At 42.9% G+C, this 15,846-nt stretch overlaps 1 protein-coding gene across 1 annotated transcript in view; it reads right to left on the reverse strand.

Annotated features, from left to right (window-relative positions):
- Positions 1 to 80: 80 nt before the first annotated feature.
- LOC114666835 (uncharacterized) overlaps positions 81 to 15,846 on the reverse strand; it is a 117,028-nt gene continuing 101,262 nt past the window's right edge. Inside the window, exons 11-12 of the mRNA XM_051920134.1 lie at positions 2,786 to 5,139; positions 81 to 2,755 (exon numbers count right to left, since the gene is read on the reverse strand). Coding sequence (XP_051776094.1) covers positions 81 to 2,755; positions 2,786 to 5,139 — 5,029 coding nt within the window. The remainder of the gene's footprint in view (positions 2,756 to 2,785; positions 5,140 to 15,846) is intronic.

Below are 15,846 nucleotides of genomic sequence, written 5' to 3' on the forward strand. Positions count from 1 at the left end.
TTGCATTGGCCTGAGTACAACTAATCACACCTCTGTGTACATCAGAGCTCTCAAGGTTTTGAAAAGAGTAAAATGTAGAGTCAATGAGGTCTGAGTTTTTTTAGTTTTTCTAGGGACTGCTGTTGCATACGTATAATTTCCATAGTCCGATCTTCACTCATATCTAATTTCTTGAAAATGTCTTCTGCAGATCCTTGTGAATCTGTATAACTAGCATTCTCGTAGTTCTCAAGGGAATTCTGCTCAAGACATATCATTTCTAGCTTTTCAAAGTTTTCTAGTGAGTCCTGCTCTGGATCCCGATGTTGAGATTCTGGATCACTCCAGATCGAGTTTTGCTCAAGGTCTTGGATCTCAAAGTTGTCTGCTAAAAATTCCACATCAGACATGCTGTAATTCCCAAGTTGTTGTTGGAGATCTAATTTTTTTAGAGAGTCCAGGTCGCTCAAGTTCTTGAGCAGAGTTCTCTCTTCTTCTGCCATGCTAAAACTATGGATTGAGGAGAGACTTGAAGAACTGTCTAGGAGGTCAGTTTGTTCAAAGAGTCCAGTATCACTGTAGCTTTTAAATATACAGGAGCCCTGGGAGTCATTCTCAGAGATGTACTGGTAGATCTGTGGAGATTTTAGGCATGTACTTTGAACTTCAGTTGGTGACTTTTCACAATTCCTTTTGTTGAATTTCTCTAAATCTGCATCTAACACCTCTTCTTTGGGCAGCTGTGTTCTTAGAATGTCACTCTCCAGGTTAGCATAAAATTGGGTGTTAATAACCTGCTGCTCTGTCAAATTTCCAGTGTTTTTGAGCAGTACTTCCTTTTGCATTTGTAAAACATCTGAAGCTTGGAGAGCTATCAATTGAGGATTTGCTTTGGAAATATTCTGAATGTTTTGTCTCTCTGTGTCGTTACAGTTTTGATTTTGAACTTCCTTCTGTCTAGAATACTCTTGGATTTCCTGCACCTCTGTAGACTTATTGTGTATCCTGAACTTATCTTTATCAAACTCCATTCCTTCTCTCATCTCATCCAAAGCTGTATTATCAAAATGCTCCCCCTGTCCTTTTCCAAAATCTTTTTCTATGCGGTTCTCCAGTATTCCTCCCAGATCCTCTGATAAAATCAGATTGTCCAACCTAAGGACCTGATTTGAGTCTTTTTGATTCACTTCTTTGTCATTAAAATTCAACAGGGAACCCTCATTTTCCAGCTTCTCTGGTATTCCTTCCAACCTTTGCTGTTGCTTTTTACCTTGCAGCTCTTCCATATCCTCAGCACTACCTATTCTGTTTGCAGTGGTTCCTCTCCTTCCCCTCTCTAAATCGCTTTCTCCATCAGAAAAATAGGCAGAATCTCTGTGAGGGGTATCAGTTCCCAACATCCTAAATTCACCCGTTCCCTCCACCGGATCAGCAGGAGTCATACAATCTAGAGTTGATGACAAAGGGGAGAATGTGCCATCTGTTGGAGTAAAAGCCGATGAAGACTGTTCTGACAAGGTGATATCCAGTGTTGTAGATTCTGGGTTATTTATTTCAGCCAGTGATAGGCTGCTGAGCACCGCTTCACTCTGCATTGAATCCTCAGGTATTGCTGAACAACAGGGTGAATCTGAGAGCATATGAGGAGAGGCTGTGTCTTCTGTATCTGAACCGTTGTTCATCATTACTGTTCTCCCAGAGGCAAAGACATGCACTTCCTGTGGAAGGGTCCCTATGATATGTATCTCATCGACACTTGACTGGCTAGTAGAAATTGCTGTGGATGTTATTGACCAAGGAAGTGTTATATTAGCTAAAGCAGCATCTTCAGGTGTTGCATTTCTCGAAACAAAGTCGGCAGATGGTTTGTGTGATGGCCAGTTAGGGGTGTGTGTTGTGTCAACAGAAAAAGACCTGCTGTATGGTGATCCCTTCTTAGGATCACTGGACCTTATTTTAGTAGATGATGGTAGACTGGGCTGGTTTTCTTCTGAAGACTTGCTTATGGATGTTCTTTGTGGTGATTGAGATCTAATGGGTATTGTTTCTGCTGACAATGAGATATTGTGATTTGTTTTTGATGATGGCACGTCACTGGGGTCTACTAGATCATAGTGGGAGATCCTGGAGATTGGCTCAAATGCACATTGGCCGATGGATGACACTTCAAGAGAAGGAAGTTTGCTAGAATATGTTTCTATTAAACTTGTGCTTCTTGACAATGTTTTTGTAGAAAGCGGACTGCAGGGAATTATTTCAATGATGGGAAGGTTTTTGAACTTTGATGATGGAGATGGAGATTCACTTACTGCTGGGAAAGGACTCTTCAAAGTTACTTCTGTTGAAGACTGAGTAGGGGTGATTATTTCTGGCAGAGATGAACTGTTGGATGCTAGGTCATCAGAAATATCACCCTTTTCAGAAGAAATGGGTAATTCAGTTGTTGTTTCAGGTAACTGAGGATTATCAGCTAATGTTGTGTGGGGAGGAGTACTGGCCATTGCTTCAACTGTATATAGACTACTAGCGTCGGTCAAAAGGGGACTATTGGATGTTATTTCAATGTAATTGGTAGTTTCTTCTTCCACTGAAGAGCTGTCATTGTCCTTTACCTGCACTTCCACACCATGACAAAGTGACAACAATTTTAAGGAGGAAGAACTTCCAGGATCCACATCAGTGAAAGAAGCCAGAGGTGACACAGAAACAGAAGAGTCCATGTGGGCTGACTGGCTAACGCGGCATGTATTTGCAGCTCCTGGGGTAAACAAAGACCCTTTGGTTGTAGTTACCTGAAAATCAAAACCTTCTGCTGCTGGCTCAGACTCCCCCGATTTAACGGCTGCACTATGGCTTTCAGCTTCAGAATTCATCACACTATCTGTGAGAGGTTCTTGAGAGCTAGTGGCTTCTGCCTGTTTCACAAAATCTTTCTGGATTACACTAATTTCTTTGGATTGGGCTGACTCTTTCTGCATTTGGTTTTCCGCCATAGGCACCCAAGGAGTCATTTCAGATTTTTCTGATTCCCCTGGTTTGTTTTCTTTGATGTTAGAGTCTTTTACATTCTCACTCCAAATGTTTTCAGTCACATTTATTGAGGTTATTTTATTTAAAATGTTTTGAGAAGAGCAATTGTCTGACTGAGATTCTTGATAGGATTCTGAATGTTGGTACAGCCCATGTGAGGATGTTTTTTGATTTGATGCAGCCTCCATGTGTTCTCCATCTGTCGTTAGGCCTTCTGCAAAGCCTAGACTGGGCAGCTCTTCTTCCAGCTGATAAGCTACAGGAAGTGGTGGGGGGGAGGACTGTGGTGGAGGCAGAGAAGGGGAGAGTGGGGCAGGGAGTGGACGGGATGAGAGAGTCAGTGGAATAGACAAATGAGACATGGAGGAAGAAGGGGGAATTGAAGGAGACAGAGACGGAGAAGGTGGAGCAACAACTGGACGGCGCTGACGTTGAAAACCAAGAGGGTCAAATGATCCGATGGCAGTGCCCATCAAGGGGTCGGTAAATTCATGAATGCTACTTTGACAGCCTCCTGAGCGAAAGGTGGATACAGCTTGGTGATTTCGAACGTCTCGGAGTCCGCAAGATTTGTCAAGGCTGCTGCTCAGCATGCTTTGGTTGTTTACATTTCGCATCAGGCAATCCATGGATTCACTTTCTTCAAGACTCAGTCTCCTTCCATATACCCTATGAAATGTGGTTAGTTCAGCTGAATCTGATGTAAACGATGCACATCGAGGAGGGGCTGGAAGAGGTCTACTGCGTAAATAGGATGCAGACGTCATTTTTATATTATCAAAGGTTGGTTTGGGAATGAGAGCTGGAAGTGAGTGATCGAGTTCTACTGCCAATTGAGCTTGGTGGGAGTAACGTCCTGTTTTTTGTTGAGCATTTCCTAGTGCACACCTTTCTTTCAACCCACGTCCACTCTTAGCTGGAGATACGTAAGATTGCAAATGGTTGGGCACTGTAATTTCCACAAGGCCACAGTCACTCGTCCTTGTGCTAGAAAGTGCACATTCTCTAGGCATTGAAATGTCCATTGGCATAATCTTAGGTTCCAGAGAGAGTATTTCAGCTGCTTCAGCTGTGATTTGCTCAGAAAACACTTGTCCAGTAGTGATCAGTTCAGGTCCTCTGGTCATTATTATATTATTGGGTCTCGCCATAACTTTCACTTGCCTCAATTCAGCATTTTCTCTGTTCTTACTTGGTATTGTCTTTGACAATCTCATGTGATCAAATTCAAGATCATTACTTCGTGGCTTTATCTCTGTCAGTTCAAGGTCACTCGAAGCGTTTCCCATACTCCTTTTCTGTTCATTGTTGGCTGAGGGTAACATTTTGCCTGCAAAATCAGACTGGTGGCGATATTTGTGAGTCTGTGACAACCCCATCAAAGGAGGGGAGTATGTGAGGGTACACCGTCCTTTAGGCGGAGAGCTGATGCAGAATCGACTGTTTCTGTGAGGTGAAATCTGAGACTGGAAATGCTGAAGCTGTAAGTCAGAAGACATATGACCCTTCTCGCCTGCAAGTGTGGGAACAAGAGAATTCTGGTTTGGTGGGGGAGAGTTAGGATTAGGAGCATGTTCTTCCAAGCGAATGTAATATTCACTGGCCAATGAGGGGCTTCGTGCACTGATGACAGGCACCACTGTTGGGGTATCCAGACTATGTCTATTATGTGTCCTGGACAGCAGATTGGCCTGAGTGTGAGGAGTGGATCCTGTAATTGGAATGGGATGGGTGGCTGGGCGGGTTCTAGTTGCTTGGCCACGCCCTCGACGAGCTTGCTCCCACAAATATTCAAAATTCAGACCTCTGCTGGTCTCGGTGACAGTCAAGATGTCGTCCAAGTCAACAGTCACAGTAGTGATGGGACCAGAGCTGGAACTCACTTGCTCCAGCAGAGGGAAAGAGGTTTTGGAGATGTAATGAGCATGAGGACCCTGGATTTCCTCAGGCGTAGAAAAGAAGTGATGAAGAGGAGGAGGCTTAAGAGTGTCCCAGCGCTGTTCAAAGGTGTCATCGGTTTCTGTACCCATGCCTCGTTCTGCAGCAAGCAAAGATGAAAGGAGGAGATGGATCTCTTCTACAGTTGGACGCTGAGCAGGAGGGAGCCAGCAAGACTGCATTACTTCATACCTAAAGAAGAGAAGAAAAGAGAAAGAGTATATGTAAAATGAACACAACAAAAAGCAACTCTTGACTTTTGATTTAATCAATTTCTGTCACAAATGGGGCAGAAATGATTACAATAAAAAAAGATTGTTTTTCTATTGTCAGTTTTTCGTTTCTGTGATTCAAAAGGTCTTGCACTCCCAGGGCTCAGTGACTTAACCTTCTTTTACAATGACCGCCTACCATTTTGACTTTGCTACACTTGCCAGTTTCTGGGAATGCTAAGGGGAGAGATGAATTGTAGCAAGTCTGGAATGGAAGAAGGTCCTCTGGCAGAGGGGAAGTAAAACACAGAGGAAAAAATTCAAAGTAACACTTTAGGAAATGCAAAAATGCACCTATTACACATTTAATCTTAAGTAACAAGACCTTGACTTTCATAACACTTCTAAAACATCAGTTAGATAGGTTATTCATCTCTGTGCAGTGTGGCTTATTGACGTGATGGTAAAATTCAATCAGTCATTGTCCAACCTGCTATATCCTAACACAGGGGGCAGCTGGAGCCAATCCCAGCCAGCACAGGGCACAAGGCAGGAACAAATCCCTGGGCAGGGCGCCAGCCCACACACACCAGGAACAGTTTAGGATCGCCAATGCACCTAACCTGCATGTCTTTGGACTGTGGGAGGAAACCAGAGCACGCGGAGGAAACCCACCCAGACACAGGGAGAACATGCAAACTCCACGCAGGGAGGACCCGGGACGCGAACCTGGGTCTCCTTACTGCCGAGGCAGCAGCGCTACCACTGCGCCACCATGCGCCCAGTATGGGAACATTTTTTTAAAAAAAAAGATAAAACTGTAACATGCAGCATATGCAACGCTGACTTGTCATTCCATGGAGGTACTATGGATTATGCTTGAGCAACTGAAAAGGAAACCACCTAGTGTGGAAATAAACTCTGCAGCATACTATGGAGAACTCATCTCCCTATCCTGTAGTTAAAGGTAGATAGAGTAAAATGCCTTGTATAAATGTAACTAATTAACATGGGAAAAGCCACTAACATAAAACTAAGTCGAAATAAATATTAACAATATGAATATTAGTTTTTGCTTTATTCAAGAGTCTTGACTGGGAAAGCGGGGGTTTCTTCTTGACTTCAAGTTTGTTTTGCCGAAGTCCATTCCTTTGTATCAAATATCTATCCTACTTCAGAAGACTAAACTTTCTCTTTCCCCCCACGTTGTAGGAGCACAAATGACATTATACACTGAAAGTTTAATTGTTTCTGTTAAGTTTCCTTGGGGGGGTGGTGCAGAGGTAGTGCTGCTGCTTTGCAGTAAGGAGACGTGGGTTCGCTTCCCGGGTCCTCCCTGCGTGGAGTTTGCATGTTCTCCCCGTGTCTGTGTGGGTTTCCTCCCAGAGTCAGAAGACATGCAGGTTAGGTGGATTGGCAATTCTAAATTGGCCCTAGTGTGTGCTTGGTGGGTTTGTGTGTGTCCTGTGGTGGGTTGGCACCCTGCCCAGGATTGGTTCCTGTGTTGGCTGGGATTGGCTCCAGCAGACCCCCGTGACCCTGTGTTCGGATTCAGCGGGTTGGACAATGGATGGATGGGTGGAAGTTTCCTTGGGACTTTTTATCCAGTCACACTGACAATAGAATTGTATGTGCATAATCGTTGTGCATTTTATTTTAGCTGCACGGTTTTCTTTCCACAACAGCAACACAGTGCTGATATTGGGTAATTTTAGAACTTGATATTTTTTGTCAGTTTGGATGTGGCCAAAAATTTTTAAAGAGTAGAATGGGTCAAGGAAACACAATCTAATGATAGTATAACATAATATTGCTCTTTTCTGTAATGAATTCTTTTCCTTTCTTGTAACATCACAGCAGCCGAGTTTTTAATCAACGCTGGAAGCCATGAAGAGTTTCTTAAGGTGCCTATGGAGTGCAGAGAGATACTGTAAGAGCACCCTCCATTCTGTTCTGCAATAGGAAATCTGCTTGCATATTTGGCCACATACTCATCTGCATCTTTATTTAAATGCATTACTAGAACTATCTCAGGGGTCTCCAACCTTTTTTCCCCAGAGAGCTACTTTTACAAAATGAAAATGGCCGAGAGCTACTCATGTTTTCTAACATTTATTCTCATAGCTTATTTCAACCCAAACCACCTGAATAAGCTTGTTTGTTTTGCCTGAACATTTACAAAATGTTGGTGTCCACAACTAACATTTTGCATTAAAACATCATAAAAAATATTTAGTTCACCTGTAAGTGCATTTTGTATGTCTGTATGCATTTTTTAGTGTATCTCAGACTAAAACATGAATGCTGTCATAACAAAACAATGCAATTCCAAATGTACAGATATTCCTTATTCATTTGTCATTTTGTTCCATGTCACTGTGTCACTTTATTCACAGGTCCAGTTGCATGTGTGATGTGTTTTTTAGTTACTCAGATGACTGGCACTGCATGGAGTCAACAAGAGAGGCAGGTGTCTGGTGGAGTGGAGCCACTGAGGTTCACTCTTATGGAGTCATTTCAATGTTCGTCTGTCAGTCGTGTTCTGAACTTTGATTTCATGACATTCATGTCAGACTCACAGAGGTATGGAGACCCAAACAAAGCAGACATTTTCAGAGCTGCTTGGTGAAGATTCTTATAGTTATCTGGCTCTACTAAGCTCCAGAAATGCTGAGAATGCTGTTGAGACTTTAACTGCACATCATTTTGTTGGTTTACTAATCTTCTATATATATATATTAAAGCCAAATACCACTGACTCACTCATCAAAAAATCTCCTGAACCACGAGGACTTGGGACTTGAAATTTGCAATGTAGGTTATCCTTGGCCCATAAGTGCTCGCTAAGAAACAGTTTAAAAAATTTCGTGGTCCAAGCGCAAAATTTCTTATAGTTTTTTAGACCCGTTTGTATGTCTGTCTGCTTTTCACGAGAGAACTACTTAACGGATTTAGATCAAGTTTTTTCTATAATTTGCTTGAACATTCTGTTGATTTTGTGACTTTTTCATCGCGCTAAGTAGCATAGTTCACTTGCAGTACCGATTTATTAGCGCGAATCCGAGAGAGACTCATCAGGCTGCAGGGCCCTCCTCACTCACACGTCTGCCTCAAGGCGTAACCTTAACTCTGCTTAGTTAACGAATGAAAGAACTGCTTAACGGATTTAGATCTTTTTTTTCTATAATTTGCTTGAACATTCCGGTTGATCTTGTGACTTCTCTCATTTTGCTATGTATCATAGTTTGCTTGCAGTAACGATTTATTTAGCGTGAATCCGAGAAACACACAGGGGAGGGTCCTTCCTCACTCACTCGCCAGCTTCGGGGCATGTTCCTTAACTTAGCTTAGCTAGCAAACGAGAGAACGATTGAATTCAACTTTGTTTGATATTTAAAATAAAATGCTACTTAGGTCTTGATAAGTTTGAGTCCGATATTCTCTTAAGTGTATGCCACATTGAAAAGATAGATTGCAATTCAGATTGTGGATCGTGATTTTGTGTTAAAAGGATCGTGATATGATTTTTTGGAAAGATCGCCCACCCCTAATTTAACTAATCAAGTTTTCAAATTTATGTAGGATTCATTAACCCTTTGGCGAGCTACTTGGAAAGGGTTTGTAGCTCGTGAGCGACATGTTGGAGACCCCTGAACTATCTCTTCCCCAAATTTACAGCCTAGTCTTGATTAATTATACGTTGTTACTATCTTGATATAGTATTTTACATGAAAGCACAGTGTTCCCTGACTGAAGCAGCCTAAGTCCCAGTTCAGCATTGCTAATTCAAAGCCAATTTCACCCTGCAAATATCAATGTCCTTATTTAATTATTCACCACATTTCTCCTCTCATTCAGTAGTTAGAAACTATCAGCAGTATTCAATTACATTTTCATTTCTTGTAATCACTTTTTACTTGTCAGCTTCTGTATACAGCACCTATCCCTTCACTGTTCTGGTGAATATGATGGAGAGACAAGGTCAGGGTTCATTCTAGCAAACTTTAAGCTGGACGCCAGTCCATCAAGGAGCACACTCACTAACTAAAACCTGTGGGGCATGCAAAGCAAGCTCACATGAAGAATTAGCACATATTAAAAAATGTAAGCAAGCAATATGTAAAATGTAATTGTATGAAAATAATGCTTTGTGGCACCCGGACGGGGCTCATGCCCGGCCGAGATGCCCAGAAGAACCGGAGGAGGGCTTGTGCCTCCTCCAGACCATGAGGGGGCAACTGCCCTGGTTGCTTTGGGGGCCACGGGTACAGGGCTTAGAAGCTCAACCCCGTAGGAGCCCGTGGTCACCGCCAGGGGGCGTCCCCGTGCCTGATGGACCCTGGACCCTAGCACTTCCGCCACACCAGGAAGTGCTGGGGGGAAGAAGAGAGGGAACACCCGGAGTGCTTCTGGGGAGACAGCCGGCACTTCCGCCACACTGGGGCGTGTTGGGTGGAAGATTGCCGGTGCACACCTGGAGCACATCTGGGTAGGGATAAAAGGGGCCGCCACCCTTCATTCAAGGCTGGAGTCGGGTGGAAGAGGACGAGGTCTGGAAGGAGAGAGAAGGAGGCGGTCTGAAGGAAAGGCATTGTGGTATTGGCCTGGACTTTGGGGGAGTCTGTGGGTTGTGTGGCACAATAACTTTGTAAATAGTATACAGTAAATAAACATGTTTTCCTGTGTAAACATGACTAAATAAAGAAACCTAAACCTAAACCTAACTTAAACGTGTGTTGAGTGACAAAACGATGTCTGTCTGTCTGTGTCCGGGCTGTTCCCCACAGCTTGTATAAAATTTTCTGCTCACATTTTACTATACAGAAGAAAACTGATATTTCTAATAAATCTAAATGTGTACTCATAATGTAATTCCCGGTGGCATGGGCCAAGTGTGTTTTACAAAAGCACTGCCAACAGCTAGTGGGTTGACTCTTCCATGCCAAGCAGTCACTGAAGTGAAAATTGCAGGAATTTCAATTAGAGAACAATTTAAAACAATGAAGAAAAGGTTCACCTCCATTTTAAAATGTTATTAGCTGTGTACTTTATAAGTTATTACTAAAGGGGATTACCTTACCTGGTATTTGCTAAAACATTTGTGGGCATTTATTACAGTGCACATTTTTCTTCCATGCATTTGTGACAGGGTGCTTTTGTCAGTGCCCTGTATTCCTATAATTCATAAATATTACTGAAATTATCAGGTGACGGCAATCAATAACAAAGGACACAAACTGATGCATTTTTAAATTAACCATTGTATATGTCTTTTAACCTTAGCATGGTGTTACATCAATCCTCAGTGCTCCACAGCAAACTACTGAAAGTTCTGCCTTTATGTCAAGGTGGTGGTCCTTCTGATTGTTACTAATGTAGTGCACATGTCTTGAGTTACCATCTTAACTGTTACAGAAGAAGTAATTGGCAATTTTCACACCTAGCTCTTGCATGTTTGCTTGTTTTTTATTCAATAATTATTGATAATCTGTTATGTGCTGTTTGTCACCTGAGGTTTGATTGATCTAATTTTAAAATTTGGTGAGAACTATTGATGACTGTTAGGTATGCCCTGATTTGTAAAGCTTTATCATTGAAGGTGGGGATGTTATTTCTTTTTCATAGGACTTTATGTGTTATTGCCATTTTCTTTCTCAGGCAGATCTCTTTTGAAAACATCTCTCTATTATATAAAAAAATCCTGGGACAAGACGTTACTTTTTCAGAGAGATACTTTCAAGTCCCGCGAGATGAGACTTTGTGCCAAGGGATTTAACCACACCCAGGGCTGGAAATAAAAGACAAAGAGTAGATGACAAAGTAGAACGTCGTAAAGAATTCAAAATCGTTGGCACGATACACATGCAGAGCAGGTTAGAGATAATGAAAGTACTCAAATTCGAAAGTCTCAAAAAAATGATAGAAAAGATCACATTAGCGTAAACAAACGGAAATTATTACTCGGTGAAATAGCGGAACAGCGAAAAGAGATTTAATATATTGTTTGGGTTTAAACTTTTAAGTTGGAGACTTGTAGATCGTCTAATTCGTGTTGCCATCAGGGAAAAGTAGTGTTTCTTCCCAATGAAGAGGCGTATCCGCGAGAATTAAAAGATTTGCTGTTTGGTGAAAGTGAAATCCACATACACGAGTGGTAGAGACGCAAAGCAGCTGGCGTGTAGTGCAGGCTGGGGGTTGGCGAGCAAAGCAAGGAGGGGGCAAAGCCCCCTAGTAAATGTAAATAAAACCTATTTAAGGACAAGGTATCTTCAAAATTATCTTTTTCTAGCACAGCTTTTAAATGGCACCTCACACAAGACTATTGTATAGCCAAGGAGCACATTCAGCAGATATAAGGCTTTTAATAGTAAAATTAAGCTACTGGAGGTGCATTCACTAAATAGCTTCTAATGTCTCACACTGCATCTAAATTTGACTTACGTTTGTGTCAGACATGAGGTGTTATCTTTAGGAGTGTGAAATTGAAATGTAGCTTATTTTATCATCTGGTGTGCAAACAAGTTGTCTGCTAAATATTCTACTCATGCTCATTGAAAAGCACATAAATTCACTACATGTCCGACAATACTATATTTAATCATGGTGCCGGGGGGGGGGTGGTGACGTGATTAGTGTTGACAAGCACATACTAGTAACAGTTTCACTGTACTCTGACAATAAAGACCATATGAACCTATAAACAGTTTTATAAAAAGTAAAATGTGCTGCATATAATCAAATACAAGACTTAATACCATCCTGTGCATACATGTACTGTATATAGTGAACTGTGGAGTGTACTGTACACACAGGCTTTAGGACCCTGTCCTATGAACTCTAATAAACAAAAATACTTTTAAAAATAATAACATATGGGTGTTTTATTAACAAAGCAAAAGGACATTTAGGTACATGAAGAATACAACCTAAGAAATGAACGAGTGAAGAAAATTCCTACTGCCCCTGTGGGTCTACCAAAACAGATCACACCCTGTCTAGCCAGTGGTGTGCCTACCACTATTTCCTATTCTCACCTCCGTGCCCTCCTGAAACTACAAGACTCACTTATGAGTCAGACGAGCCCTTGCCTCTACTCCAAGCTCTCTTGGCTTGTGAAGAAAAAGTCCTTTTAGGACCCAACCATGAATTTCCTGTCCTTAAAGCTCCCCCTGGAAGCCCCAGGTATTAATCAGTACAAGCCTGTAGGCCACCAAGCACCAAAAAGTTAGAAAACCCTGACAGAAAGTATTTAAACACACAGGGAGGTAGAACCTAGTTATAAGGGAGCAAGAAGCTTTTCTGCCACTTCTCTACCCTGATTATGGTATCCCAGCACAGACATTTCTACTGTATATATATATATATATATATATATATATACAGTATATACCTGGTAGGTATCCACTCATACAATCAGATCGTGATTCAGACTATGAATGCTATGAATGTAATTACTCCGATCTCCAGGCTGTCAAATAAATGAACCACACGGCATGGCGCAACGTAAAGGGGCTTCGCCGCTGACATCCAAGGTTCGATCTCCGCAAGGGGATGCAGTGGAGTGTGTATGCCTGATGAGCCCAAATAAGGGCGAAACACGTGTCGTGTACTCTTTGCATTATTTCACAGTAAACTATGTAACATTCTATGATCTGCTTCTCGCAACTGAAGAGGGCACCATGGTGGATGTTTGTCAACTTGCAGACCAACCACATGCGTTACCTGGTAGGTAACCACCCATACAATCAGTATATACTATATATATTATGTATATATTATATATATATTATATATATATAATATATATATATATATATATATATATATATATATATATATATATATATATATATATATATATATATATATCCATCCATCCATCCATTCTCTTTCGCTTATCCGAGGTCGGGTCGCGGGGGCAGCAGCTTGAGCAGAGATGCCCAAACTTCCCTCTCCCCGGCCACTTCTTCTAGCTCTTCCGGGAGAATCCCGACGCGTTCCCAGGCCAGCCGAGGAGACATAGTCCCTCCAGCGTGTCCTGGGTCTTCCCCGGGGCCTCCTCCCGGTTGGACATGCCTGGAACACCTCACCAGGGAGGCGTCCAGGAGGCATCGTGATCAGATGCCCGAGCCACCTCATCTGACTCCTCTCGATGCGGAGGAGCAGCGGCTCTACTCTGTGCCCCTCCCGGATGACTGAGCTTCTCACCCTATCTTTAAGGGAAAGCCCAGACACCCTGCGGAGAAAACTCATTTCAGCCGCTTGTATTCGCGATCTCGTTCTTTCGGTCACTACCCATAGCTCATGACCATAGGTGAGGGCAGGAACATAGATATACTGTATAAATATCTGGCCAGGATTGAACAAAGATTGTTACCTGGCTGGGAAGCCAGTACAATGGAAGGACTTTGGGAGATGAGCACTGCTAAATAATTTCCCCTCCAATACGCTATATGGCAGCCTCCTTAGGTTATGACCCCCACACTGATGCCAGCAGGGCATTCTGGAACCTGTTGTCCTATCATACAACCCTGTTGGAATCTGTGGGAGCTGCCAGGGAGAGCTAGAGGGATTAACATTCCCTACTTTGTGGGACTTCCAACTGACATAAAAATACTTCCATCAGTCTCTGCCATAGCATTGTAAGTACTCCTGTGTCCAACATGAAAGAGACCACTTGGCTTCATCCAGGCGAGTTGGAGTCAGGTGGAAGGAAGACAAAGCTCCCCTGGGAAAAGTGGAGGAGAGGAAAGAGAGAGAAGAATTGTGCTGTGTTGTATTTACCATACATTTGAAGCCTTTGTGTAAGGTATTTTGTAAAAATATATGTAACTATATTTAGAGAAAGTGCCCCCAAACCCCAGACACAGCCTCACAGACACAAGTCCCATTCATTAAAACTGGTTTATCTTCACTGTTACCTTCCACAAAGGTTCCAATAACAAAATAAGCACAATTCTCCTCAGTTTCTCTCTCTTTTCTCCTCCTCTGCACCTCCCAGGCGAGCTTTGTCCACTTCTACCCAATGTGACTCACCAGAACGAGGTTGAGTGGCCTCTTTTATCTTAGATCAAGAAGTACTTCCGGTGCTAGGGGATAGTCCGATGGAAGTACTTCCGGGTCAATCGTAAGTCCCTCTATATAGGGATTTTTCCCTGGCAGTCCCCTCAGAACACCACAGGACTTCATCGAGGGACAACAGGTTCTGGCATGCCCTGCCCCAGGGAGGAAATGTACCAAATCAATTGTCCTCCCCAGTCCTTCTATTATATGGGCCTCCCAGCCAGGTATTATTCCTGAAACTACCCCAGCTGGGACGCCAGTGTATCCATTCTGGCATCGGCATCCTTTTCCTGTCTTCTGGGCATGATAGGATGTTCTTCAACCTGTTTTTAGGAGTGGCATAGGTGTGGTCTCCCGTCCAGTTAAGGAACCATACTCCCTATTGGCCAGGACGCCTGTCCATGTGTGTCATCCATCACAATATATATATGTGCTTTTTTCTGCTTGGAGAAATAAATAATTGACAAAGTCACCTGTGTGATTGTAGAATAAATGTCAGAAATATGCAACTCAATCAAGTCAGAACAATGCCACTTGGCAGACTGATTAATAAGACTGTAGGCATGAGATACCTAGCAGCAAAGTTGATAACTACACCCTACTTCCATGCTATTAATCAAACCTGGGAATTTTTGGCAGTTCTCCTGTTATATCCATATTACTAAACGAGAATGGTAAACCGGATGGACGCAGGGACATGGGCCGTGGACGCAAAAGACATAGTGCGCAGGTGCCACACAAAGCCCCCCCCCCCCATAGTGAAATGGGAGAGACTACGCACGTGTGCCACACAAAGCCACCCCACCCCCGCACCAGAGCAAAACGGGAGAAACTATGAACCGTCAGAGTAGGAAACAAAATAAAACGTCATAAAGAGGATAAAGAACAGGGACAAACACATGAAGAGCAGGTTACAGAACAAAGCCCTCAGAAATAAAACACAGAGTAGGAAACGAAGTAAAACTTCATAAAGGGATTAAACAACGGGGACGAACACATGAAGAGCGGGTTACAGATGATGAAAACTGGAATGCGACAGCTACAAACAAACCTGGGCACTAAACACATGCAGACCAGGATACAGAATATAAAAGCAGAAACAACGACAGTTTAACGTCCACACCACACAGCGGATGCGGACCCTGAAGGTTCAGGTGCCTACATCGGCCGTCAGAACGCGCAGTGAAGTACAAAAGGCAAAGGCGCCTGCACAGCATGGTAAGAACCGACATAATACGGAAGGCGCAGGCGTCGCCGCCATATTGTGAGTGGCACTAATGCGTAGATCTAATGAACGTGGACTCCTACAACGCGCGTCTCAAACTGCATAGGCAAAGCAGGCACGGGTTCAACACGACACAGCTCGAGTGCCCGAGATACAAACACGCAACTGCCTGGATATAATTAATGAACGCAAGTGCCTACAACGTGCGTCTGAAATGACGCAAACCAGGCAGAGACTCCTCCAAAAAGAAAGAGCTCGACTACATGATATACGAACTGAAACAAATAAAATCGCCACGGACCAGGTGTCATAATAACAAAAACAGAATAAAGCGAGGTCTCAAATGAAAGACAGAGTGGAAAGCAAAGTAAAACGTCATAAATGGTACGGATGGGACTC

This window comes from Erpetoichthys calabaricus, chromosome 16, assembly GCF_900747795.2.
Source record: "Erpetoichthys calabaricus chromosome 16, fErpCal1.3, whole genome shotgun sequence".
NCBI lineage: Eukaryota > Metazoa > Chordata > Cladistia > Polypteriformes > Polypteridae > Erpetoichthys > Erpetoichthys calabaricus.